This window comes from Pipistrellus hanaki (genome assembly GCF_964339955.1).
Source record: "Pipistrellus hanaki genome assembly, chromosome: 8".
NCBI lineage: Eukaryota > Metazoa > Chordata > Mammalia > Chiroptera > Vespertilionidae > Pipistrellus > Pipistrellus hanaki.
In genome coordinates, this window is record NC_140510.1 from 53,766,466 (window position 1) to 53,793,518 (window position 27,053).

Here is a 27,053-nt window from a genome sequence, read left to right on the forward strand (position 1 = left end):
TTTTAATGTTTCATGCATTATTTTAATTCTCCAAAATAAACTTGCTTAGTCACAAAACTATTATTGAAAGTCTTTGCATACATGATGGTGGGAAAACCACCTGAACCTAAGCCACGAGGGCCCCATGAGACAGGGCTCTAAGCCTCAGGGTGGGGCGGGGGCCGGGGCTCGGGCAGGACAGCGTCTAGGGAAGGGGAGCCACCCCCAGAGGTGGTCAGGCCTGGCCTCTCTGTATTCGGTGCTTATTTCTCTAGTAACAAAAGCAAGGACAGTGCCCTGAATAATTCTGTTTTTACTGGAAGTTCACAACAACCAGGAGAGAACGTGCCCCACTTCCTAGACCGTCTCCACAGCCCTAGCAGCTGCCCGGGCCCACAGGTCAGCAGAGACAACAGGACTGTGTGTAGTGGCATGCACCAGTACGTGTGCCCGAGGGGGCTTCCTAGCAGCATGGCCCATCTGCGCGGACTCGTCACAGAAGACCACCAAGTGTGAGAAATGAACGCCTGAGCTCTTGACAACTGTCGAGGGAAAGGATCCATTCCAGGGCTCAGCGTCCCGGTAAAGCACCTGGTGAACCAGGCTCTGGTGGTCAGAGCCCTGGAGGGACAGTGCTCCGGGCTGTTCACACGGAGTTGCTCACCACTGCCCCGACCGCGTGGCTTGCAAAGCTTGGGCCAGGGGTCGGGGAATGAGGGGGGCAGGACCACAATGCTCCTCCCAGGACTTCAGCTCTCAAGCAAGGCTGGTGCCACCTGGTCTATTTCTGAGTGGGCAGAAGATCCGTTCATACACCGGCCCATCCAGGACGTGCTGGCAGGAGACCCCACTCCCCACCTGTGCAAGGACATGAGGTGTCGACTTATAGGCCAGGCAGAGTGACCAGGGCAGCACGAAGCCGCTCTCTCCTCTCTGCTCACACCACGTAACCTGTGGAGCCACGGGAGGAATCCTGTCCTAGAGTGAGTCCCAGATCCTCAGAGCCAGCTCCCAACCCCTCCGCCCACGGAGCTCCATGGGATGGAGGCCTGATCCCACGCCAGTCCTGCGCACCCATCCCAATGGGCAAAACTAGGACTGGACCACGGCCACTCCTGCTGATCCCGATGCCTCGTCAGGCCCGGGTGGGCAACGTCTTGTAGGGGTTCAGGATGCCCTGTGGATCCAGGAGAGCCTTGAGCTGCTGCATGAGCTGCAGGGCCTCAGGCGGCTTGCTGTAGCCAAGGACACCCTGCTTCTTGAAGCCGACACCGTGCTCTGCACTGACGCTGCCCCGCTGTCCCGCTGTCCACTCGTACACGTAGGGCTCCAGGTCACCCAGCAGCGACGGGCTGAAGGCCTCTGCTGTTACGTTGAGGTGCAGGTTGCCATCCCCTGGAGGGACAGGAAACCATAGGTCAGGCTGGGCAGGGCCCCCAGAGCCCTGACCTCTCCACTTCTTAAGCCCCTGCCAAAGAGCCCCTCCCTGCCCTGTCTGGTTCCAGCCCTTCAAGCCACCAGTCCCTGACCTACAGGGACAGAAGCAGCCTCTTCAAGGGGCCCCAGCTCCCTTGGCTTTTGTTCACTTCTCTCCCCAGTTCTCCCCGACCTGCTCCTTCCTCCATCAGCTCAATATCTTCCATGGGCTCCCAACTGAGAGCCCTGGAGTCTGATCACACTGATGGCTGTCACCAGACTTACATCTCCAACACCGGTATGATCCATCCCCACCAGACACCTCCAAGAACACCATGGGCGCCTCCCCCACCTCCGGGATGCCTCCTCTGAGGCTGCCCAGCCAACGCCCACCACAAACAAAGTCCTGGATCCCACCTGCCTCCTCTCAGGTCCACTTGGCCCCCTGTTGCCCTCAATGAGACCCCTTGGGCCCTGGCTTTCCAGAACTGTCCAAACACATGCTGACTCTGGCCCTAGGGGTAGCCGGGCTCACCGCACACATGTACCCTCTCTCGGGGTCCCAAAGCAACGACAAGAGACATGAGATTAACCCAAGTCAATACAACCCATGAGCTGGCTGGGGCTGTGAGCTGGCTGGAGGGAGCCTGGGGTGTCCCTGCACCCAGTGGGGCCATGAGAGCAGACAGTGGAGTTACCATTGATGGGGGGGGGGGGGGGCTGCAAAGGGCCTGGGGGGCAGGAATTGTGCTGGCCTTGGGAGACATGAGAGATAACACCCAGGAAGCATTGGATGTGACCAGCATGCCCTGGAGCCAGTGCAAACAGACAGAGAAGAGGCCCCATGGCCATAGTCAGCAGTCAGGAAAGTAGAAGGACTGAACAGACACTGAGCCAGGACCACTGAGGGTTGCTATCCTGAGGGGCAGGGAGCCTTGGAGGCCAGATGAAGGCACTCCCAAAGGCAGGAAAAAGCACAGCAAATCTAGGGCAACACCCGGAGCAATGGCGGGCAGGCATGCACCCTCTGACCCAGTGACCTTGAGCTTCTTATACCTCTCTCTCCATGTTTCAAATGTGGGGTGTATAGCAGGAACCCACTCCAACCAAAAATGGTCCCCACTGACACCCGCTGGGCAAAGGCAACTAAAAATGCCACCATGGGCTTTCTTTGCCGAGGGAACCCACCGCCACTAACACCTGGATATTCACGACCGTCAACCAGCGCAGAGTTTACAACCCAAGTTCACACTACCTGGTGGTCCACAGACACTGAGCTCAGAACATTCGGGAGGTTCAGGCTGGGCAGCCTAGGTCTGCACCCACCCCCTGCACAAACGAGCAAATCAACTCCAACCCTGGCCTCAACGTTTCCACAAGCAAAGAACTAAGGCATATGAGCCCCAGGCCACAAATTACATCCACACAAAACAAAGCCACCCAGGGCCAGGGCAGCAGAATCTGACCACAGAGACTCGCCATCCGGCCATTTCCAGAAACAGAATGTAAATGCTTCATATGTTTAAAGAAATAAAGAAGTTAAAAAAATACAAAACACTGCCCGGCTGGTGTGGCTCTATTGGTTGAGCATCATCTCAGGAACCAAGAAGTCAAGGTTTGATTACTGGTCAGGACACATGCCTGGGTGGTGGGCTCAAACCCCGAGTGTGGGTGTGTGGGAGGCGGCCAACTGATATTTCTCTCTCACTGATGTTTCTATCTTTCTATCCCTCTCCATTCCTTTCTGTCTTAAAAAAATCAGTAAAAACGCATTAGAAAAAATAGAGTAATGGCTGAAGCACACGACTCAGTGAACAGGTTTAACAGAACACAGCACACAGCAAAGCGAGACTCGTGACCTGCAAGATGGCAAAATGCTCTGAATGTGGCAAGAACTGAGGCCCACATCATAGGAACCTGCCATCAGTGGTGGCGGAGGAGACCTCGAGCACTGGGCTGCAGTTCCAGAAACAGAGCTGGGGAAACAGGATGAGAGAGAACAGCGCCTGAAGACACAAGGGCAGACCCGACAGGACACACGCTGTCACCCAGATGAACCAGAGGACACACGGTCATAAAAGGAACAAAAAAGGAAAAACAGACTCCTTTCCATGAGACACCTGCCCTGGCAGCTAAATTCCCAGTGACAACTCATGCTACAGAGAGAAGAGAACTTGTCAAACCCAAATTGCTGAAATCCATTTCAAAACAAAATTAATAACTTTTCAGGCAAATATGTCCTTAGTAGGAAATTCTAAAAGATGAGACCCAGACGGAGGCTATGAAAGCAGACAAAGCAGGACTAGAGGTTTACCCAGGTCTGGACCAACACTGACGACACAAATACCAGCAACAGCATGGCCACGTGGGCTGAAACACAAGGCTGGACTGAGATCTACTGCAGAGACGTGTACGAACAGGCGGGTGATAATCTGGCCCGCCTTTCACCTAAAGCAGGACATCTGTGTAAAGGTGTCCCGTTGCCCCTCCCTCTACCAGAAAGGATGGAGACCATTGTCAGAAAAGCTGGGCCCTGATCAGCCTGAGACGCAGGAGAGGAATTCACGTAACAGCTGGCGGTCCACTTCCCCAGGTAGTTATTGACCTTCCCACGGTTTGCTGTCTGAGAAGCTCCAAGTCCTCATCCTTCCTCTGTGACTTCTCCGATGAGATGCCCATGTCCTGAGCTCCTTTGAGCTCCTCATCGCTGAGCCCTGTGTGCGTGTGCGTGTGTGTGTGTGTGTGTGTGTGTGTGTGTGTGTGTGATGCACCAGTTAGTGAATTTGTTTATTTCTTGTACTCTGTGTCTTATGGGTCTTATTTCCAGGGCCCCAAAGTCTCTAGGAGGGTAGGGGGAGAAGTTGAGCCTTCCCTGCCCAACACAAACCAAACGCTTTAGTTTAAGGACAGTGACCTGCCAGTGATGAAGAAGAAACCCGAGCTCCATGCTGTCCTCAAGTCACCTATGTAAGTCATGGACAGAAAACAGCTGAAAGTCACAGGAGGAAAACCAGTATGTCAGGCAAATAGAGGGTAGCTAATGCTCCTGTAGAACATCAAACAAAGGAGACTCCATGGCAAATGAAACTCTGAAGATAAAAAGATTCATTTAGCAGAAATGAAAGAACAGTTCTAATTTCCTATCTTCCAAACTGACAGCTCTAAAGAGAGACAGATTATCCTGTCACCCAGGGATTGATGCTTTTACAGCCAGCAGGATGTGGAGGATTAAATTCCACATGAGCACTTTTCTGTGGATCTGGGAAAACAGGACTTCAGAGGGCAGCTCTCTCCAAGTAGTCATCACAGCTATGGAACCAGACCGCACGCTGGGCCTACTGGGCCGCTGACTGGTTTCAGTGTGACACAGGCCCAGTTCTCTGGCTCCAGTGCAATTAAAAGCAAGTCAACAATTTTTTTTTTTAAATATATTTTTTATTGATTTTACACAGAGAGGAATTGAGAGGGATAGAGAGTTAGAAACATCGACTGAGAAAGATGAGAGAGAAACATCGACTAGCTGCCTCTTGCCCACCCCCGACTGGGGATGTGCCCGCAACCAATGTACATGCCCTTGACCGGAATCGAACCCGGGACCTTTCAGTCCGCAGGCCGACGCTCTATCCACTGAGCCAAACCGGTTTCGGCAACAATTTTTAAAATAACTAGAAAATTCCCATATGTTTGTGAATTTAAAAACACATTTCTGAAAAAAAGAAGAAGAAAAAAACACATTTCTGCCTAACCCATGGGTCAAAAAAGAAATGGCAATGGAGATGAAAAAATATTTAGAACTAAAGATAATGAAAGTGAGAGAATCCAAGATGGCTGCACAGGTAAACACCTAGCCGCAGCCACACACAACAATTTCAATAAAATACAACTAAAATATAAAATGGACATTACCCAGAACTACAGAAAAGTTGAATGACTGGAAATTCTACAACGAGAAGCAAGGAGAAAACCAGAAGGAAGAGCGGAGGAGCTGTAAAAGCCTAAGGTACGGAGACACGGGGCACGCGCGGAGAGGACGGAGCCGGAGAGGAGGGAGGCCGAGTGCCTGGCTGGCGTTCCCTAGCAGGAAGAAGATAAAAGCTCTGACTGTGCTGAACCCCAGACCCGACAGCGCTGAACCCCAGTACTAGGCCAGACCCTGGGGACCCAGGCTCAAACAGAGGGAGATGGGGCTGTGAGGCGGAATCCCAGAGGAGCGGCGAAGGGCAGAGCCTCCGGAGGTGCACACATTGTGCTCAGAGGATGGACTTTTGACTCTGCTGCTAGATTGCCCTGGTGGGAAGGAGACAGAGGCTCCGGACTGTGCTGGGTTCAAGAATTTCCTAGAAAAGGTCGATAAGACCTATGAGGATATGAAAAACGATCAACTAGGATTAATAAGGAATCAACAAGAAATAATAAGGGATCAACAAGAAATAAAGAATACATTGTCTGAAATAAAAAATATTATACAGAGTCCTAAAAACAGAATGGAAGATCGCAAGAATCAAGTCAAAGATTTGGAACATAAAGAGCCAGAAGACACTCCTCCGCAGAAGCAAGAAGGCAAGAGAATCCAGAAAATTGAAGATAATGTAAGAAACCTCTGGGACAACTTCAAGCGAACCAACATCAGAATTATGGGGGTTCCAGAAGATGAGAGAGAGCAAGATATCGAAAACGTACTGAAAGAAATAGTGACAGAAAACTTCCCCAACCTGGTGAAAGAAATAGATTTACAAGTCCAGGAAGTGCAGAGAACTCCAAACAAAAGGAATCCAAAGAGGACCACACCAAGGCACATCATAATTAAAATTCCAAGAGCAAAAGACAAAGAGAGAATACTAAAAGCAGCAAGAGCAAAGCAGGTAGTTACCTATAAAGGAGCACCTATATGATTGTCAGCTGATTTCTCAATAGAAACCATGTAGGCCAGACGGGAATGGCAAGAAATATTCAAGGTGATGAATACTAAGAACCTACAGCCAAAAATAATCTACCCAGCAAAGCTATCACTCAGAATCGAAGGCCAGATAAAGAGCTTCACCAATAAAAAAAAAGCTAAAGGAGTTCACACCACCAAACCAGAATTATATGAATTGCTGAAGGGGGTTCTTTTGGAAGAGAAAGTAAATAAAGATAAAAATTATGAACAACAAATACGTAACTATCAACAAGTGAATCTAAAAACCAAGGAAATTAAAAAAAAAATCTGATGAACAATATTAACTGTTGAATATAATAGAATCAGAGGTATGGAAGGGGAGTGAACTGACGATTCTCGGGGAAAGAGGGAGATGGGGATGTGGGAAGAGACTGAACATAAACTGTGCACCTATGGATGAGGACAATGGGGGGTGGGGAAAGGGCAGAGGGTGGGGTGGGAACCTGGTGGAGGAGAGCAATGGAGTGGGGGGGAAAAAGAAGAATATTTGTAATAATATGAACAATAAAAATTTATCTAAAAAAATAAAATAAATAAAATTAAATAAAATTTAAAAAATAATAAAAATAATAATAAAAATAATGAAAGTGCCATCAAATCTGTGGGACAGCCCTAACCAGTTGGCTCAGTGGATAGATCATCAGCCTGCAGACTAAAGGGTCCCAGGTTCGATTCTGGTCAAGGACACATGCCCATTTTTGCAGACTTGATTTCAAGTAGGGGATGTGCAGGAGGTAGATGATCAATGATTCTCTCATCATTTATGTTTCTATCTCTCTTTCCCTCTTCCTTCCTCTGAAATCAATAAAAAAAAAAAAAAAAAAAAAAACTGGCCAAAACTGGTTTGGCTCAGTGGATAGAGCATCGGCCTGCGGACTCAAGGGTCTCAGGTTCGATTCTGGTCAAGGGCATGTACCTTGGTTGCGGGCACATCCCCAGTGGGAGGTGTGCAGGAGGCGGCTGATCAATGTTTCTCTCTCATTGATGTTTCTGACTCTATCCGTCTCCCTTCCTCTATGTAATAAATCAATAATATATATAACAACAACAACAACTGTGGGACCTCCGCACAAATGCTGGGGCACCTAGCTGCTGAGACGGAGCTGCCCTGGAGCCAGTGACCTGGAGTCACCTTCCGCCAGGCCTTCTGGGAGCCTAGGGTTGAGGTCAGGGCTGCAGAAGGGCAGGGCAGGGGCATGCCAGCAGCAGAGTCCCAGGAAACAGAGTCCCAGCAAGTGGCCCCCAAGCATCACATGCATGGACACTCCGCACTGAAGTCCAAAGGAAGCCATGCTTTGCTTATGATGACACATGGACCCGGAGTCACTGTGGCTGAGTGACAGCTACTGCCTGGCTGAGTACTTCCCTGACCATGCTGATACCACACAAGGAAACATGAGAATATCGTGAACACTGTTATGCTAATATATCTGAAGTTCTAGAATAAATGGACAAATTCTTAGAAAGAAAATTTGTCAGGACCAGTTCAGAGGAAAAGGCAAGCTGGAGTAACCCGCAGACATTCAGGAAACTGGTCTGCAGTTGCCCCCCAAACACTAACTTCCGGCCACTTATCTTCATTGGCAAGTTCTCCACACACTCAAAGAGAAAACTCCACCGTGCACAGACTTCCAGAGCTGGGAAAGGGGCCGCTACCCCAACATCAACACAGATAGAACCAAGGATCCTGGCAGGCCAACATCACCCTAAAAATATCCCATGTATGCCGAAACCGGTTTGGCTCAGTGGATAGAGCGTCAGTCTGCGGACAGAAGGGTCCCGGGTTCGATTCCGGTCAAGGGCATGTACATTGGTTGCAGGCACATTCCCAGTAGGGGTTGTGCAGGAGGCAGCTGGTCGATGTTTCTCTCTCATCGATGTTTCTAACTCCCTCTCTCTTCCTCTCTGTAAAAAATCAATAAAATATGTTTTTAAAAATCAATAAAATAAAAATATCTCATGTATCATTAAATAAATGGAGTCAAGATACCGGAAGGACCATAGCCAAGCAAACCCATCCTAGTAATATGGCCCCATCAGTCAGGAAGGCTTAATGCCCTTTGATCCCTGACTATCACAGAGAAGCACCAACAAACCAAACATTTGCTCCTGTTTCACAGAGGGAAAGCCCTCAGTTCACTGTGACCACAACTCTGGAGAGGACTCACCCACTCTGGAGTCCAAGTTCCCAGGGGAAAACAGGCTCCCTCAGGTTACTGCAGTGACCCTGTGCCCACCTCCCGCCCCCTCCCCAAACACTAGTTGCGAGATCCAAGCTTTGCCAGCCATCATTCCCCTGAAGGCTGTTTGAGGAACAGGATTATTCACTTTCCATGTAGCTGAAGTTACCCCTCCTTCCCGATGCTTCACACTGACTCAAGTCCCCCAACTGTCCTGTGCTGTCTCCTAACCAGTCCCTGCTGCCCTCACTGGGGACCTCCAGCCCACATGAGACAGTGGGATGCGGTGTGGTCAGGGATCGCAGACCTGCTGACTCTGGGTTTATGGCCCATGTCCTACCGTGCACCCAGGAGCTCCCCACAGCCAGTGTCACTCTTCTCCCAAACACCTAAAAGACTCAGAAAAACGGTTAGGAATCTCTCAACCCCAGGTTTTCTCCATCACTGTTCAGAGCATGGACGTGGCGCTGAGCTAGCCCATAGTTAACCACGGTCCACCTGCCCAGCTCTACTCACCCAGGTGGCCATAGCCCACCACGTGCTTGGCCTTTGAGCCAAGGCGGGCACGCATGTCGGTCACAAGGTCGTAGAGCCTGTCCACGGGCAAAGAAACGTCATACTTGTACACATAACCGTCCCGGCCCAGCGCCTCCGTGATCCTCTCCCGAAGGGCCCACAGCATCTGGGGGGACAGGAAGAAACAGGCCAAGTCCACACCTGTCTGCAGCGGGTGTCCACAGCGATGGGCATGACAGCTGCAGCTGCTTTGGGGGGGACACTGCTCTGTGTGGCGGGCATGGGGCTTCCATGTGCGACAACGTCCCAGACGCAGCCCCACGACAGCACTGAGTGCCAGCGACTGAGGCACTGAGCCCCCTTCGGAACGGGACGGGCAATGGCACTATAGCATGTCCTGTAGGTCTGGGTGATAGCGTGGGCATGACTAGTTGGGGCTGCCTGAAGGCAAGGGGCTGGGAAGGCCCCAGAGGATGGGCCCTGGGCCGCCTGGGGACACATGGGGCACGGGTGGGATAGGGGTGCTGGTGGCTGGAGCAGGGACAGTGGGGGGTGCAGGGCCTGGGGGTGGCTTCTGGGGGAGCTTGTTATCATACAATAGTGCTGCCCTTTCACACAAGCCCAGCTGTGGTTTACTTGTTCAGTTAACTGGTCACTGTGGGCATTTGAAGCCATCACGAGGGAGCAGAGACAGTGTGCTGTGCCACCACTGGGCCCTATTGTCCCACCTGGGCCCTGCCCCCACACACCCCACCATTTCAGGAAACATCACTGAGAAATTTCTACTAGGTAAGGACACTCCTTTTGTTTCTAACATAAGCACAGTACCATGAGCACCTCTAAAAATAAAGATTTCCCCAATTCTCTCATCGATTGTTATGGCCACACAGGTCATCCGTGCCCTGACTTTCAGCAGGTCCTACTGGCCTGGCCCTCACATACCCAGAACCCGGCAATGTCCCCGCAGAGATGCCACAGCCATGGGGACCCCAGAGGGTATTTTTTGTTTGCCTCGCAGACACACTCTGACCAGGGCCGGGATCAAACCTCACTTGCTGCACAGCTGTCACACCCACACTTCTGCCTGCAGGCTCCGCTCAGCTCCATTCACCTTCACTGCCAGTGCACCGCCACAAGACTGCTCTTCCTGCCCAACCTGTTCTGTCCCACCAGCTCAGGGATGTTCTGTGTAGGCCTCCTGGGGTGTCCCTTCCATCCCACCTTTGCTTACTGCCCCTACACCTAGCCATCCCCGTCTTAATGCCCCCCAACTCCTGCCATCTGGGAGGAAAGCCGGCCCAGCCCATCCCCACCACCATCTGAGAACAGGGCTGGGAGCTAGCAGTCTGCCAGGCTAGGACCAGCGTATTCCTGCCTCCCCACAATGAGATAGCAGCCAACCTCTGAGGCTCATGTGACCTACTCCCCCTGGAGCACCTGGGCCCACAGTGGTGTCTGTCCTGTCTTCTGCAGCAAGACCAATGGAGGCAGCTCTTATGGCCTGGGCCGGGGGACAGGGAGGGAGGGCACTTATAGGCAGAGCGGCAGCTAAGACTGCCCAGCCACTACAGTCAACAGGGCCCTGGGTCAGGTATTGCTATAACTCCTTATATATAATATCTAACGAACATAAAAGTAACTGTAGAGAAAAGGGTTTAATTATAAAGTAAAGAAATAGAGTCAGTAACCAGCCACTAGGTGACAATGAGCCCTGGCCAGTGTTGGAGCGTCAGCCTGAGGACCAGAGGGTCCTGGTCAGAGTGTGTGCGGGAAGCAACCAATCCACGTGTCTCTCTCACACAGATCTCTCTCCTCTTTCTCTCTCTCCCCCCTCGCCCCTCCTTTCTACTCTCTCTTATAATCAATGGAAAATATATCCTCTGGTGAGGATTAACAACAAAAAATAAAGAAAACAGATCCCACTCTCCACTCACCCCAAATCTGACCCACCCGGTTCCCATTCCTGCCACTGTCCTGTGGATTTCCTGCCCCCTGCTGGCCACTCTCCACACTGCAGCTCAGGAGACCATGGGGGGAAGGAGACAAAGGCCCAGTGCTGTTGAGGATGGCTCCCCTGCCCTAGCCCTCTCCCCCATGGTGATAATGGCTCCCCTATGTCAGGCCCCCCACTTCCTTCCCTTGGCCTCAGAGGCCAAGTCACTCTTGGTGCCTAGTCATCCTTAGGGAAACGTCTCACCCCCACAACTGGCTCAGCATCGCACTAACCCTCCCACAGCCGGTGCAGTTCTCTACCTGGACACCAAGAGTGCGCTTCCAAAGAGGTTCTTCTACAAAGCTGGGACAGCCACCAGCTACACTCGCAGTGGACACAGAGCCTTCCACACGCCCAGCTGAGCCGGGCTGGGAGAGGACGAGAGCCGCCAGCGCACACACACCTTGATTTTCCTCTGATCGGTGGCCAGGGTCCCGTCAGTCACCAGGCCGGAGCCCAACGCATATTCCAGGAAGCTGCTCAGCTTCTCGTCATCGTGCTCCATTCTGGAGCCTGAGGTCTCGACCAAGACATAGAACGGACTTTCTGGAGAGGGCAGAAGGAAGATGGGCAGAGGCAGGGTGGTCAGGCTGCGTCAGGAAGCTCTGGGCCCAGGAGCCTCCAGAGCAGGGACCAGCAGGGCAGGAGCTCTGCTGAGGCTAAAATCTAGGCAGGTCTTTCACTGTAACAAACCACACTCACTGGAAACACAGGAACAGCCCAGTGACACTGTGAAGGCCTCCTTGCAGGAGGCATTCTTACCAACTGAGGGAGATGCGACCTGCTGAGAACCAATCCCAGCATGTAATAATTACAAGAGTTTTACCAAAAGGCTGGTGAAGCTTGGGAGGCTCAACAAGGGTGAGCCACATATGTACAATAGTTTACCTGTTGGAAACGGCTCAACAGCACTTTCCCCAAACCAAAGGTGACCAGACGTCCCGAGTTTTAACAATTTGTCCTGCGTCCCGAGTCGTTTTAAAAAAGTACTTTTTTAAAACGCTGAGGGATGCGGGACAAATTGTTAAAAATCGGGCTGTCCCGCCAAAAGCGGGATGTCTGGTCACCTTACAACCTGAATAGGATAATAGTTGCTGCCAGACAGCTCAGGGCATTTTATTGCCTCCTGTTGGCCAAACAACTGAACAGCTGTAGGCTATTCCCAATCTAAAATATCCTTTGGGCCAAACCAGTTGGCTCAGTGGATAGAGCGTCGACCTGTGGGCTGAAAGGTCCCGGGTTCGATTCCAGTCAAGGGCATGTACCTTGGTTGCGGGCACATCCCCAGTGGGTGGTGTGCAAGAGGCAGCTGATCGATGATTCTCTCTCATCGATGTTTCTAACTCTCTATCCCTCTCTCTTCCTCTCTGTAAAATATTAATAAAATATATTAAATAAATAAATAAATAAATAAAATAAAATATCCTTTGGCTGAAACAGGTTTGGCTCAGTGGATAGAGCGTCGGCCTGCAGACTGAAAGGTCCTGGGTTCGATTCCAGTCAAGGTCATGTACCTTGGTTGCAGGCGCATCCCCAATAAGGGGTGTGCAAGAGGCAGCTGATTGATGATTCTCTCTCATCAATGTTTCTAACACTCTATCCCTCTCTCTTCCTCTCTGTAAAAAAATCAATTATATATATATATATATATATATATATATATATATATATATCCTTTGATACCTTACCCTTTGAATTGTATATGTCCACCTTGCCTTAGGACAAATTGTGTTGAATAAAAACGGGTCCTTGATCAAGGTAGGAGTCCTTAGCTCCTTCAGCTGAAGATCCTCTGACCCCCCGATGCCTTTCAAAATTATCTTTAGTCTTTGGACTCCTTCTTAATCATCTACGTGCAGCCCCTTTCTCCAGAATGCTGAACTCTGTAAGTCTGGGACAAGAACCCCAGCAGCACCTTTCACGCAGAGGCCCACCATCTTCCCAAAAGATGTATATGTCTTATTTCTTTACCACTGGCCATTTCGTTTGTTTCCTACTTTATAATAAAAGAGCATCTCATTCAAAATTGGAGTCTTCCCATATTAATAATTGTATGCACTGAATTGTGTTGTCGTCCCGCCACCCCCAAATTCCCATGGTGAAGCCTAACCCAGGCCCAATGTGACCATTTGGAGATCAGGCCTTTAAGAAAGTTAAATGAGATCAGAGGGCAGGGCTCTGTTCCTGCAGAGCAGGTGCCCTCCTAAGAGGAGGAGGCGTCACCAGAGCTCTCTCTCTGGCCACCATGTGAAGACTCAGTGAGAAGGTGGCCACCTGCACACCAGGAAGTGGGCTCACCCAGAATCAACCCTAACGGAATTCAGCCTCCAGAACTGTGGGTTTCTATTAGGGCAGCTAAGAAAATAACAATTTCTTTAGGATGGATCTCAGAAGTAAAATCATCAAGACCTCCAACTGAATATTTTTAGATTCATAATGCAAATTGCCTTCCAAAGCCCTGAGTCACACCCAGCACCTGTGACTTGCTCGCTGAGGTCGGAGGGTGAGCATGTCATGGAACAGTACATCTCTCGGTTCTGGAGAAGTGCACTTGGTTGTTTTGAAGATCCCAAAGCTATGCCCCAATGGACTGCATTCAGTGAATTAACCGAGGGCACATTTAAAACAAAAGTAAATGAGAATCCTATGCTCATCAAATAGTGGTGACACCACAACCGCAGAGGGGCCAGTATCCTCCTTCCCGCTCCCTCTCTCGCACAGAATGGCCTGACAGCCTGAGCCACCCTGTGCAGACAGCCTAAAAGGAGCGGCCGGTGGGTGGGGTCAGTACCTTGCACTGGGCTGGTGAGGTGGAGGTGCTGCCTGACCAGCTGCATGCACTCAGCATCCATGAACTCGTACGCCGACAGGATCTCCCCCAGCATCCTCTTGCAAGTGCTGAAAGTCTGCAAAACCTCAGCAAAGCCTGGGCAACCTGCACAGGGCACAGCACCTCAGGAACACGCCAGCCCAGAGCCTCACCCAAGCCCACCCAGATCCCCTGTAAAGCAGCCTGACAACCCAACTCCCAGCTGGCGTGCGAGGCGGCGTCTCGGAGCTGCCCAAGCACTGCTGAGGGAAATGCCACATGTCAGCCAACAAGGACATCACAGGTGGCGGAGATGATGAAGACAGGGAAGGCTCGCCAAGGTTGCCCGTGGTTTCCTCCCCACTCGCTCAAGACGTATTCACAGAACACTGAGAGGTCTCTGTGGTGCCAGGACAGGGGGAGCTGACCCTCTAGCTGGAAGGCAGAAGGGACCGGGTGGACTGCTGCAGGTGGAAAGGGCTGCGATGGCAGTGGGGAGAGGTCAGGGATCAGAGGTCTCAGAGATGCCGAGAAGAGTGTCCCAGAGAGAAGAGCCTGGGACTGCAGCGGCCCGCAGAAGCTGCACTGAGGGTGCGGCTGCATGGGGACACCAGCAAAAGGACCCGTCAGCGAACTAAACAAATCGGAAGAAACAGTTAGAATGCAACACAGGCAGTGAACGGGATGGAAAGGATGGAAGAGGGTGAGAGATGGGAGGGCAGACAAACGATGCCACTTGTGTGATCACAGCTTGAGGAAAGGAAATGGGCAATACTGCAACTGACCAGACACTGGGCCAGGGAGACCTAGAGAAACATACTGGAAACCACGAAAGACCCAGGGTCCAAAGAGAGAGAGAGAGAGAGAGAGACAGCCCTCTTCAGAGCAGCCGTGGAGGATGCCCGGAGTGGAGTATTTTCAGTGGAAGAAGGAAACGAGTGCCCACCTGAACCTGCATGCCTAGTGAGCGCGTCTCTCGCGAATGAGTGTAAATTAAGACATTTTCAGACAAGCTGACAGCGAGAACTCATCGCCAGCGGGTGTTCCCCAAAGGATGCTCAACGATGTGTTTACAAGGAGATGAGCCCAGCAGGAAGTCTGATAAAGGAATGAGGAGGAAGGAAAATGGCACATTTATAAAATAATGGTAATTATGATCTGAGAGATTAAGACAAATGGGATCAAGAATCCAGATAAGAGGGGACATTTAAAGTCAGGAGGGGAAGAAACAGCTCATGTCCCCACAATCCTGACTGTCCCAGCGGGAAGACACTGATGCACAAACTGACCACACTGGATGTTAGGGGCCTGCAGAAGCCTCTAGAAGACTGGTGGTTTGCATCCCTCCTGACCGAGGACAGAAGGAGAGGGACCACACACCTACCCAGTGGAATGAAGGCGAGAAAGGAGGGGGGAGCAGATGAAGGCAGGGACTGAGGGAAGCAGGCGTAAGGCTGTGTTCCAGTCCGCTGGAAAGGGAGGCGGGTGGAGACGTCACGTGTGCGTTTCCTGAGGTGCTGGGAAGGGCATCCATCTGATCACCCCTCAGAATGAAGATCGGTGTCCTTGGCCTTATGCCCAATGACAGTGTTTCCCACACAGAATCATGGGTGCATGCTCCATAAACGACAAGTGGGTGAGAGAGCTGAGAAGGCTCGACTTTGTGACAGAGTGAGGTTACTCTGCCCAGAACCTGCAAGCATGACTCCAGACCTGACTGAACACCAAGGCCAGGTCCTGGGTCCCTTTGGAAAGAGCGAGAAGGCAGGAGAAATGGGGAGTCCTGTGAGGGCCCTGTCCATCCGCTCTCTCAAACCATGGGGGCAGCAGGCACTCCACCTACCAAGGAAAGCCACGTTCACAGCCCTGGGCTTGGGTGGACACAAGATGGACACGGCAGTAATGACCCCCAGGGTGCCCTCTGACCCGATGAAGAGCTGCTTCAGGTCGTAGCCTGTGTTGTCCTTCCGCAGGGAGGTGAGGCAGTTCAGGATGGTGCCATCAGCAAGCACCTGGCGAGGGAGAAGAGGAACAGGTGTCTAGGAAAGCAGGGGCCCCAGGGTGGGGACAATCAGTCTAAAGGAAGGACTTTTCTTCCCTGGCTGGAGTGAAATTCCCCCACCCACAACCATGAGGCTCAGGGCCTAGTTCTCAAAGGAAGCTGGCCCGAAGCAGAGCCACCCCTGGAGATGGAACAGGGCCACACCTGTTGCTACAACAGGATTCACAGCTGGGGGGGTACAACAGGGTGGAGCAGGACACACCTCATAAATATGACAAAGTGAGTTACAATAAAAATAATGTGCAGCCCACCAGCGTGATTCAGTGGCTGGGCATCGACCTATTAACCAGAAGGTCACGATTCGATTCCCAGTCAGGGCACATGACCAGGTTGCAGGTTTGATCCCCAGTGTGGGGGGTGCAGGAAGCAGCTAATCAATGATTCTCTCTCATCGTTGATGTTTCTCTCTCCCTCTCCCTTCCTCTCTAAAATCAATAAAAATATATTTTTTAAAAATAATAATAATAATGTGCAGCTGGCCAGAAAACAAAGCTATTGAAACTTTCTAAGTTAGCAGATGGAAGTCCAGCGGGTATTTATGTTCAGTCCACCCTTGGGTAACCGGAAGGAAGGTTCCAAGCTTTAAAAAGCCATGCGGTGTGCCCTATCTGGTTTGGCTCAGTGGATAGAGTGTCGACCTGCGGAATGAAAGTTCCCAGGTTCAATTCTGGTCAAGGGCATATACCCGGGTTGCTGGCTCGATCCCCAGAAGGTGGCGTGCTGGAGGTAGCCAGTCAATAATTCTCTCTCATCATTGATGTTTCTATCTCTCTCTCCCTTTCTCTCTGAAATCAATAAAAATATATTAAAAAAAAAAAAAAAAAAAAAGCTGAAACCGGTTTGGCTCAGTGGATAGAGCATCAGATTGCGGACTGAAAGGTCCCAGGTTCGATTCCGGTCAAGGGCATGTACATTGCTTGCAGGCACATCCCCGGTAGGGGGTGTGCAAAAGGCAGCTGGTCAATGTTTCTCTCTCATCGATGTTTCTAGCTCTCTATCCCTCTCTCTTCCTCTCTGTAAAACATCAATAAAATATATTTAAAAACAAACAAACAAAAAAAAAAAAACAAAAAAAAACCCATGAGGTGTCTAAGCAGGAGCCAGTGAGGGTTCAGGAAAAGGGACACCAATGCCCCTGGAGGGGCAGCCAGCGATGGCGTGAGTAAAGGCCAACAGAACCTTGCTCCTTCTCTGCACACAGCCCACCTAGAAGCTGACTGGTGGAACGTCACTGGGTCATGGGAACCTGCTCGAGGGAAGGGCGCCTGGAGCGCCTCACGTGGACCCAGAAGCCACGAACCCCGCAGCAGTGCCTCGGGAAGCCAGGGCAGGGTCTCCCTGAGCAGGTGCTGGGGGACCCACAGGCCCCGGCCTGGGCGGGATGGTGGGAGCCCGAGCACCTGCACCACCTGGGGCCTGAGGGCAGCCTGGGCACCACCCCAGCGTCCACACAGTTGTGGGCCTTCGCAAGAGGAACGAACGCTAATGCGAAAGCACAGGGTGTGGAGCTGCCAGGCCTTGTGAGCACACTGACAGCTGGGGAAAGGCTGGAGGAGCCCTGAAACTGGCACCTGGACACAGGGTGCCAGGCCGGGTGTCCCTGGGAGCTGGACTGCACTTGCACACACAGCAATGGCTCCGGCTCACCACTTCCAGGCCCAGGACAGTCCCACGCAAAGAACCGTATCTCAGAAACCGCAGACCACCTGCGTTGGTTGCCAGGTTACCCCCGATGTGGCAGCTGCCCTTCGCTCCCAGATCCAGGGGCATGATGAAGTCCCGCTCCTCCACGTACCGGTTCAGCTCCTCCAAAATGCACCCCGCCTGGCAAACCAGGATCCCTGCAAAGCAAGCAGAGCTGCCGCTGTGCTCTCAGCACAGGGTCACTCAGGAGGAGCCTGTGATGCGAAATCTCCCCACCCACAAGAAGCAGCCACCTCACGTTCCAACCCAGAACCCAGAAAAGGAACTTGTGCCCCATCCCTCCCCAGGAAGTTATCTCTGTGAGTACTGTGAAAAAGAGGAAAAACTCATAAGGCAAAGATGAGAAGAAACATGCATGCTCACATATACACCTGCGCACATTCACATGCAAATGTGTGCCCACTGTGCACATGCACTCTTGTGCACATGTACACATGCATGCACATGTATTCACACATGCATGCATACATGTATGTATGCAGCCCTATGGAAGGGAGCAGAAAAGAGAGAGTTGTTATAAGGCAGTGGTTCTCAAGTAGGGGTGATCTGCTCCCCGGGGCACATGTGACAACACATTTTTGGTTGGGGGTACTGTAGGTGTCAAGTGGGTGGAAGTCAGGGATGTCCAGGTGCCCCCACCATAACCACAGAGAATGATCCAGCCCGCACATCCCACTCAAGAAGCCTACACCATGATGCTGCTGCATCCTGAGCAGGAAGCCCCTTCATGCTATGTGGCCCAAAAGGTGGTCCTGGCCAGAAAATGTCTGAGTCCAAAGGGGCCACAGGGACAGTCTATCCCCTTCACCTCAAGCCCATGATATGTCACTAAGTGACCAACTAAATAACACCCCCAGTGAGAACATGTCCAGAGGATCCTTTCCTTCCAGGGCCCACGGCCCCTACCGCCCAGCCCCAGCAGATGACAGGCAGCTGAGGACGGCACCAACAGGCAGCCAGGCTCACCAGATATGTCCTGAAAGCTGATGACCTGGTTCATGAGGGCAGTACACAGGATGATCTCATCAAAGACGGGGACACTGCCCCCCACCAGGCCCGTGTTGCCCCCTTGGGTGTTCACGGCCAGGTTCTTCTCATGACAGTACCTGGGACAAGCACAGGGGGTGTATCAGGTCCCTCTTCCCCACACCCACCACCATCCGGTGAGACATGCTCTGGACCAACATCTGAGAGCAGCGATGGCAATCCAATGGAAAAGTATTTGGTGTAACAGGAGTGCCCACATGCATCAAGTAAACCCACCCTGTGAGGCGCCAGTCTCTAGCGATGAATTCTGAGAGCAGGCACACATAGACAATAATATATAATAATGTGAAACTCGAGACCACCTTGACATGATCTGGCAACTTTGGGGAACTGTGAGGTAGGTCGAAAATGGAAGGATGATTTGCACCAAGAAATGGCCATGGATTTGCCAAATGGGAAGGGGAAAAAAGATGACCATGTCTTAGATACAATGTGACAACATTTAAAACCACATGAAGTAAAAAAGATCTACATAAATCAAATGTCATCAAGTGTTAATTCTGGAAGTGAAATTAATGGTTACTTTTGCTTTTTTGTTTGTTTGTTAATCCTCTTCCAAGGATATTTTTGCCATTGATTTTGAGAGAGCGTAGAAGGGAGGGAAGGAAGGGAAGAGAGGAAGAGAAAGGGGGGGGGGGCAAAAAACACTGATGTGAGAAACACATTGATTGGTTTTCTCCCACATGTGACCCAACCACCAAACACGGGGATTGAACCTGCAACCCAGGTACATGCCCTTGACCAGCAATCAGACCCTCAGTGCACAGGCCAACATTCTTAACCACTGAGCCACACTAACCATAGCTGCATTTTTTTTGTCTTTTATTTTAAATCCTCACCTGAGGATATTGTTTCCACTGATTTCTAGAGAGAGTGGAGGGAAATAAGGGGAGAGACACGTCAATCAGTTGCCTCCTGTACACACCTCTACTGACGCTGGGGAACCTGCAACCAAGATGCATGCCCTTGACCAGGAATTGAAGAAGCAATGATCTCACCATAGAAAAACTGGCCACGGATGCATTTTTTTCTTTAGGATTTCCTATGTTTTCCAATTTTATTATAATTAACATAATAGTTTATTGATATAAAAAAATTTAAAAAGGTATATTTAAAAAAAAGGTCCATATCCTTGGAGTCTGCAGCCACTCCCACTCCACACCCAAGGTTCTGAGGTTTGAGGCCTGGCTCTGCACAGGCTGCCAGCCTCCTGGGGTCTGTGTTTGTGTGTCCTCAGGAGGAATCTACTCGCGTACCACAGGGAGGGCTGCTTACCTGAGGATGTGAGACACCTCCTCCGATGTCCGGGGCTTCAGCAGCACCTTGCTGCAGCCTGAGACAGAAAAGGGCGTTAGACACGGGAAGGGGACCTCCCTGGAAAAGGAAGGTTCTTCAGAAGCACTTTCTCCTTCCTCCGTGAGATGACCCGCACAACCACGGTCACCTGTAAACCTCAAGGACAAGAGCAGTCAGTCTGCTCACTGAGAGGAGGTGGAGAGGCCAGTAGAGGGTGCCCGAGTGCAGCAATGGTGAAGGTGGTCGGATATGAGGGGAGGGACCCCTGCCTGGCTTCTCCACTGCAAGTTACTAAGGATCTTGTGGGCAGATGCATGACACTATGTAGATACCCTATTGTTTCTCCAAGTTCACCCCAGGACTTTAGCATCAACTGATTTTCCTGCTGGAAGCAGTTTAGGATAGTTGCCAAATGGGGATTTTCACCCATCCTGCATTGAACAGCTGACCTTGTACTGTAAGGAGGGGCCTCCTTCTCTCTCGCATATTTATTTAGTTTTTAGCTATTCAATTATATCAGTGTGGACTCATGGGTTCATTTTTCTCTTACAAGTCAACCGAAAATCGGGGGCAAAAGACCAAAACTGCACAAAAATTACCTGCAGATCTTGACGGCAAAGTAAGTCTTTTCTTTGAAGTGGGGGATAGTCTTATACAGCGAATATAGGCCTAAACCTATGTTTTAACTGTAAAATTAGGGGGTCGTCTTATACGCCAGAAAATACGGTATTCCCTGGTTACAACTCTTTGCTGCCATATTTGAGGTCCAGATGTGGCTGGTGGGAGACCCCTGAACTAGTCTGTCGGCATCCCTAACCACTGCCCCCTTCTGTACCTCTGTTTTGTTGAAAGAACTCTGACTAGATGAGTGGAGGCCGCAGAGGCGGGAGGAGCACCAAGCAAGTTCCTCTTACATCAGTAACTCTTCACGAAGCCGAGATCAGGCCAGTGGGTGTGGCTCAGAGCTCGATCTTCGACCTATAAACCAGGAGGTCATGGTTCGATTCTTTGTCGGCACAAGCCCAGGTTGTGGGCTCAATCCCCAGTGTGGGACATGCAGGGGGCAGCCAATCAATGATCTTCTCTTCTCTTCTCTTCTCTTTTCTCTCTCTCCCTCTCTCCCTCTCTCCCTCTCTCCCTCTCTCCCTCTCTCCCTCCCTCCCTCTCTCTCTCCCTCTCTCTCTCTCTCTCTCTCTCTCTCTCTCTCTCCTTTCCTCTCTTTACTAATGGAAATCAATAAAAATATTTAAAAGAGAATTCCTAACTGGGGAGTCACACCCCATGCGATAACTTTAGTAAAAGGTTTACCTTTGCCTTAAGCAAGCCCTGTCAATTGTTCTTTTGAGTCTACATCAACACATTTTTGAAATAAACATAACCACCCTCAAGCGAGACTAATCTTAACTATCCTGTAATTCAATCCCTCCTTTGCTTTCTCCCACCCTCATGTAATCTTCATTATGGTCCCTCCTTAATTTCAAACGCACAAAGGCTGAAAAACTGTTATTTTCTGGAGCATTTTGAGATCTTGCTCCCAAGTTTATGTCATCATTTTGGCTTAAATAAGCTCTTATAAAAATTCTCTACAGGCCCTAGCTGGTTTGGCTCAGTGGATAGAGCGTTGACCTACGGACTGAAGGGTTCCAGGTTTGATTCCAGTGAAGGGCACATTCCCAGGTTTCAGGTTTGATCCCCAATAGTGGGCATGCAGGAGGCAGCCAATCAATGATTCTCTCTCATTGATGCTTCTCTCTTTCTCTCCCCCCTCCCTTTCTCTCTGAAACCAATTTTTAAAAATAAAAATAAATTTCAGCCGAAACGGGTTTGGCTCAGTGTATGGAGCATCAGCTTGGGGACTGAAGGGACCCGGGTTCAAGGGCATGTACCTTGGTTGCGGGCATATCCTCCGTAGGGGGTGTGCAAGAGGCAGCTGATCGATGACTCTCTCTCATCGATATTTCTAACTCTCTCCCTTCCTCTCTGTACAAAATCAATAAAATATATTAGAATAAATAAATAAATAAATAAATAAAATTTTTTAAAGTTCTCTACAAGTTTGGCTGTTTCTTAGGCCCCATGTAATGAAAGAGGCAGAGACGGACTGATGTTGTCACAAGCCCAGGATGTCCCCTTGAAGTTGGGGAGGAAGGAAGGCCCCTCCCTGGAGTCTCGGGAGGGAGTGCAGTCCCGCAGACACCTGATCTCAGCCTTGTTGCCTCCAGAATTGGCAGGACCCATCTCATCTCTGTTCTCTTCAGCCCTGTCTGTGTTTGTCACAATGACTCCAGGAGCCAACACAGGAGCTGAGAGGGAGAAAGCAGTAAACACACAGACAGCCTCAGAGCAGCCAGGGGACTGTCTGGTCCTTGAATGAGAAGTGTCATGCACTACTGTGGAGAACAGAGTTAATAACTAATCCCAACTTGTGTCTGAACCTTATCATCTGAACACATATGAGCTTAGGCCAGTGGTCGGCAAACTCATTAGTCAACAGAGCTAAATATCAACAGTACAATGATTGAAGTTTCCTTTGAGAGCTGAATTTTTTAAATTTAAACTTCTTCTAATGCCACTTCTTCAAAATAGACTCGCCCAGGCCGTGTTATTTTGTGGAAGATCCACACTCAAGAGGCCAAAGAGCCGCATGTGGCTCTCGAGCCACAGTTTGCCGACCACGGGTCTAGGCCAACAGCCAAATCCTGGACTGCCAAGGAAAGGGAGGCAACACACATGTTTAAGTTATAACGATGACCCAGTGCCGATGACCCAGTGCCGGGAACTGATCATTGTCTCACTAATAGAAAGATGTAAAAGGCTGGTCAACCTTGAAGCTCTGAAAGGTCAGAACCAACCACTCCCTATCTAATTGAGACAATAACTGAGGCAACTTCCCCATCTTATAATCATGTAAATCCTTACTGATATGATAATCTGATTATTACCTGCCTAAGGGCTATGAGTGTGTCCCAAAACCTGCTTAAATGTAATGGGTGTATCCCATAGCCTCAATAAAAGGGATAGCAAGGCCAGAGCCTAGAGGCAGTCCTCCCACGTGCCCCTCCTCCCATATCACCAAATTAAATTTCTTCTAGTCTCTCTTTAATTTGCATGCAGCCCTTCTCCAGAACCCGAACCCTAAACCAGAACCCTGAACCACGAGGGACATGAAAGGTGTTTCCATGCCCAGCACCTTCGTGGACTGTGCCAAATATTTTGATTTGGAATTCGAGGGCTAATCTCAGAGACTACAAGCTAATTCAACAAGTACAGATGAAGGGAGACCCCTCGACAAGAAGGATAAAAGTGAAACGAAGAGCCGAAACCGGTTTGGCTCAATGGATGGAGCATCGGCTTGGGGATTGAAGGGACCTGGGTTCTTCTGGTCAAGGGCATGTACCTTGTTTGCGGGCACATCCCAGGTGGGGGGTGTGCAAGAGGCAGCTGATCGGTGTTTCTCTCTCATCGACGTTTCTAGCTCTCTATCTCTCTCCCTTCCTCTCTGTTAAAAATCAATAAAATATATATTTTTTTAAAAAGTGAGCCGGGACCGGTTTGGCTCAATGGATAGAGCGTCGGCTTGGGGACTGAAGGGTCCCGGGTTCGATTCCGGTCGGGGGCATGTACCTTGGTTGCGGGCATATCCCCAATAGAGGGTGTGCAAGAGGCAGCTGATCGATGACTCTCTCTCATCGATGTTTCTAACTCTCTATCTCCCTTCCTCTCTGTGAAAAATCAATAAAATATATATTTAAAAAAAAAAAAAGTGAAACGAAGAACAGGTGACACTTGCTATTTGTCCTCCTGTGAATGAACCGTGCTGACAGCTAGTGTGTCTGGCTTGGTGACTGATTATTTCCGGGCCTTGCTGTCTCAAGGTAGTTCAGCAGTCTTCCTTGCAACATATATACTCCCCACCCCCACCCCACTCCCAGACACTGAGGCCTCTGTGACTCCGAATGACCAGTAAACACTGCTCTGTGAATAGCCTGGACTGGGGAACAATTTGTTAACCCCCAATACTTGTGTGTATGTGTTCTGATGTGTTTGTCTTTTGGATTAAAACTGCAAGTAATAAAAGCTAAATGGACAGCATAGTCACCTGTGTTTGCTTTGGGAACCTAGAGGGCCACGTGGCCTCGATCAAGCACCACCCCTGATATTATCTGGGCGTCAGGACATCGAGTGACTTATAGGAGAGCCTATACTCACAGCCAGAGTGCTCATGACAACCACCAATAAACTGCTGTAAATTCTGTCCTCAGAGCATCTTAAAGTCACCTCTTTCGGCAGCCTAAGAAAGGCGGGTGGGGTCCTTGCTCACCGCGCATGGTTCTCAGCCAGTCCACATTCGAAGCCTCCAGCTCCTCTGGGTCTGTGATGACCCTCCTGGGGACGATGCGCTCAAAGGCGGCCAGGTCTTCCTCAGACACCGTGGAGAAGGGCAGCCGCCGCACGGGGTAGCGCTCGCAGGTCAGCACCACCTCGGGGGCTTGGGAGGACGTGGAGGAGCTGCCTCTGAGGACCAGGGGGCTAACGCTTGCGACCCCACGAAGTCTGCCCCACGAGGGGGTTCTGGATGCCCCTGCCCATGTCCTCTGCTGCACGAAGGCTCCAGCAGTGCAGGCTACCCGCCGCTGGAAGAGCCACACAGGCCACCTGGGGGCCAGACGGGGCACCATAGCTCTTGCCCTACAAAGCAAGTGATGGGACCTGTAACCCTGGACTACTATGAGCCATGAAAAGGAAATAATTGCCCGAACTAGTTTGGCTCAGTGAACAGAGGATCGGCCTGCGGACTAAAGGGTCCCAGGTTGATTGTGGTCAAGGGCACATGCCCAGGGGAGGGCTCGATCCCCAGTAAAGGGTGTGCAGGAGGCAGCCCATCAATGATTCTCTCTTATCATTGATGTTCCTCTCTCTCCCTTCCTCTCTGAACTCAATAACATATATATGGAAGTAATTGCCCAAGGAAGGGTGGAAGTTGGGAAAGTGAGGACAAGATGCAGGGAGAGGCAGCTGGAGGAGTGGAAGGGACAGGGGACAGGAGGCCAGCGGTGGCAGCTCTGGCCTTGTTCCTGCCCCGGCGTGGTCCCCCTTCACCTCCTGAGGACTCACGGTTCTCCATCCCCAGGTGGCTGATCTCTGCCTCCTTTCAGCCCTCTTCCTTCAGAACAAGACCAGGATTCAAGGCATTCAAAGAAAGGGACAGATGGCACGAAACTGTACACTTAAAAATGGCTAAATGGTGAACTTTATGTTTAATGTATATGTTACCACAAGTTTAAAAAGTGAAGAATCAGCCGAGACCGGTTAAACTCAGTGGTTAGAGCGTCAGCCTGCGGACTGAAAGGTCCCAGGTTCGATTCCGGTCAAGGGCATGTACCTTGGTTGTGGGTACTCCCCAGTAGGGGGTGTGTAAGAGGCAGCTGATCGATGATTCTCTCTCATCGATGTTTCTAACTATCTATCCCTCTCTTCTGTAAAAAATCAGTAAAAAAAAAAATTTATATATATATATATAAAATTATTTTAAGTGAAGAATCAAAAAAAAAAAAAAAAGGATGGATTAGGTAGCTTCTCTGGCTGCCACGTGGTGGAGCCGGTTCGCACACTGACCCCGTGGCGCTCAGACCACCTGGACGGCACCTGGGGCTGCGCCGGCGCCCGCGGCGTGGCTTGGGGAAATGAGCCGGCCTCTCGGTGCCCTGCGACGGCACCCGCGTGCCGCTCGCGCGGGGAGGACAGGCCCCGCCCCCTCGAGCCCTCGAGCCCTCGCGCTCGGAAGGACGCGGAGCGAGCTCAGGCTCTTCCCGCGAGAACCGCCAGGCGCGCGCAGCCTACGTGGTCACGTGGTGGACGCAGCACGCTCGGGGTCGAGCCCGCTCCCTGTCCTCGCTGTCGGCGACATGGTCGCCGCTCCGCCCCGCAGCCCGCAGCCCCACCACGCAGACCCCTGGCGGCCGCGCGCGCGCGCGTACTCACGTCCGCGTCCCCGTCCCGGCCGCAGCTGCCGTCGCCATCCTCCAGCAACCAGAGCAGTTGACAGAGCGGCAGGACTGAGCCTGCGCACTGCCGCCCTCCCGGCCCGCCCCGCCCCGCCCCCTCAAGCCCCGCCTTCAAGCCCCGCCTATCCCGCAGGTCCCGCCCCCAGGCCGAGGGCGGCCTCCGGCGACCGGGCGCCTGGTGCTGTGTACACCCCTCGCTGCGGGGACCGCCAGCCTCGCCCCGCGTTCCGCACCGCCCAGCAAAGGTCTCGGCACACTCCCGCCCCCTCCGGAGGCCGGCCCCACCGCAGTCCGCCAGACGGGCCCCACAGGGAAACTGCCCGCTCCCTCCTCCCACTGCGGGCCCTCAGGGGACTCTCTCCAGGAGCCCGAGGGCGTGACCGGCTGCGAGAGGCCACAGCAGGACATCAGCCTTCTCCAGTCCCACCTGCCCCTGCCGGGCCGCCCACAGCTCTGTGTGGCCGGCTGCATAGACTCCACCCGCCCCGCCGGCAGCTCGGAGACGGGGCAGGAGCCCGATGGACTCTGTCATCCCAGTAATGGCCTCACGCCTGCGGCACCTGTGCCAGCTCCCAGCCTCACCCCATTGCCTCAGACATCTCGCCCCAGACGTCTGAGTCCCAGTTCCACGGGCATCCCCTCCCTAAGCTGCTTCTCCACCAGCAGAAGCTAGGTAGCACCCACTCCTTAGGTGGCTGAATCTGGCCTAAGAGCACTTGCCCATCAGTTGTGAGGCCAGCCCCTCTCAGAGCAGAGTCCTAATCAGTCCCCTCCCTGACGCTGTCAGATCCAGAAACTCCAGCTTCCTCCCTTGGCGCCCCCAGGATTAGGGGTGGTAGCTGTTTCCTGCAATTACTGTTCCCTGGGCCCTCCAGCACCCTGAATTAAACTTGCCTGCCTTCCTGATCATACAGTCCTGGTGCCGAGTAGGGGTCCTACTGAGGCATCTCCAGTTCCGTGTGGTCAGTGATGCCCACAGGAGGGATACTCTTCTATGTCCCAACGATGAGGGTCTGTGGCCAGGCTGCAGATGGTAAGAGTGTTCATGTAATCCTAATTCCAGAGTTGCATTGATGGCTTTGCCAAGAATAGCCAGGTCCTTGCCAG

At 51.5% G+C, this 27,053-nt stretch overlaps 1 protein-coding gene across 3 annotated transcripts; it reads right to left on the reverse strand.

Moving 5' to 3' along the window:
* Positions 1-26,038, reverse strand: D2HGDH (D-2-hydroxyglutarate dehydrogenase). 3 transcript variants are annotated; one of them, XM_084892601.1, is made up of 10 exons: positions 25,924-26,038; positions 24,263-24,597; positions 19,921-19,978; positions 18,565-18,704; positions 17,542-17,735; positions 15,676-15,844; positions 13,815-13,958; positions 11,427-11,569; positions 9,031-9,196; positions 1-1,374 (listed from the first exon to the last, which is right to left on the reverse strand). In XM_084892601.1, the coding sequence occupies exons 1-10, from the start codon at positions 25,959-25,961 to the stop codon at positions 1,115-1,117; spliced, it is 1,647 nt and encodes a 548-aa protein (XP_084748727.1). In that variant the 5' UTR covers positions 25,962-26,038; the 3' UTR covers positions 1-1,114. The 3 variants fall into 3 exon arrangements, with proteins under 3 accessions (XP_084748727.1, XP_084748726.1, XP_084748728.1); XM_084892600.1 differs by having other exon boundaries at positions 24,263-24,630; positions 25,924-26,037; XM_084892602.1 differs by lacking the exon at positions 24,263-24,597 and having other exon boundaries at positions 25,924-25,991.
* Positions 26,039-27,053: the final 1,015 nt, after the last annotated feature.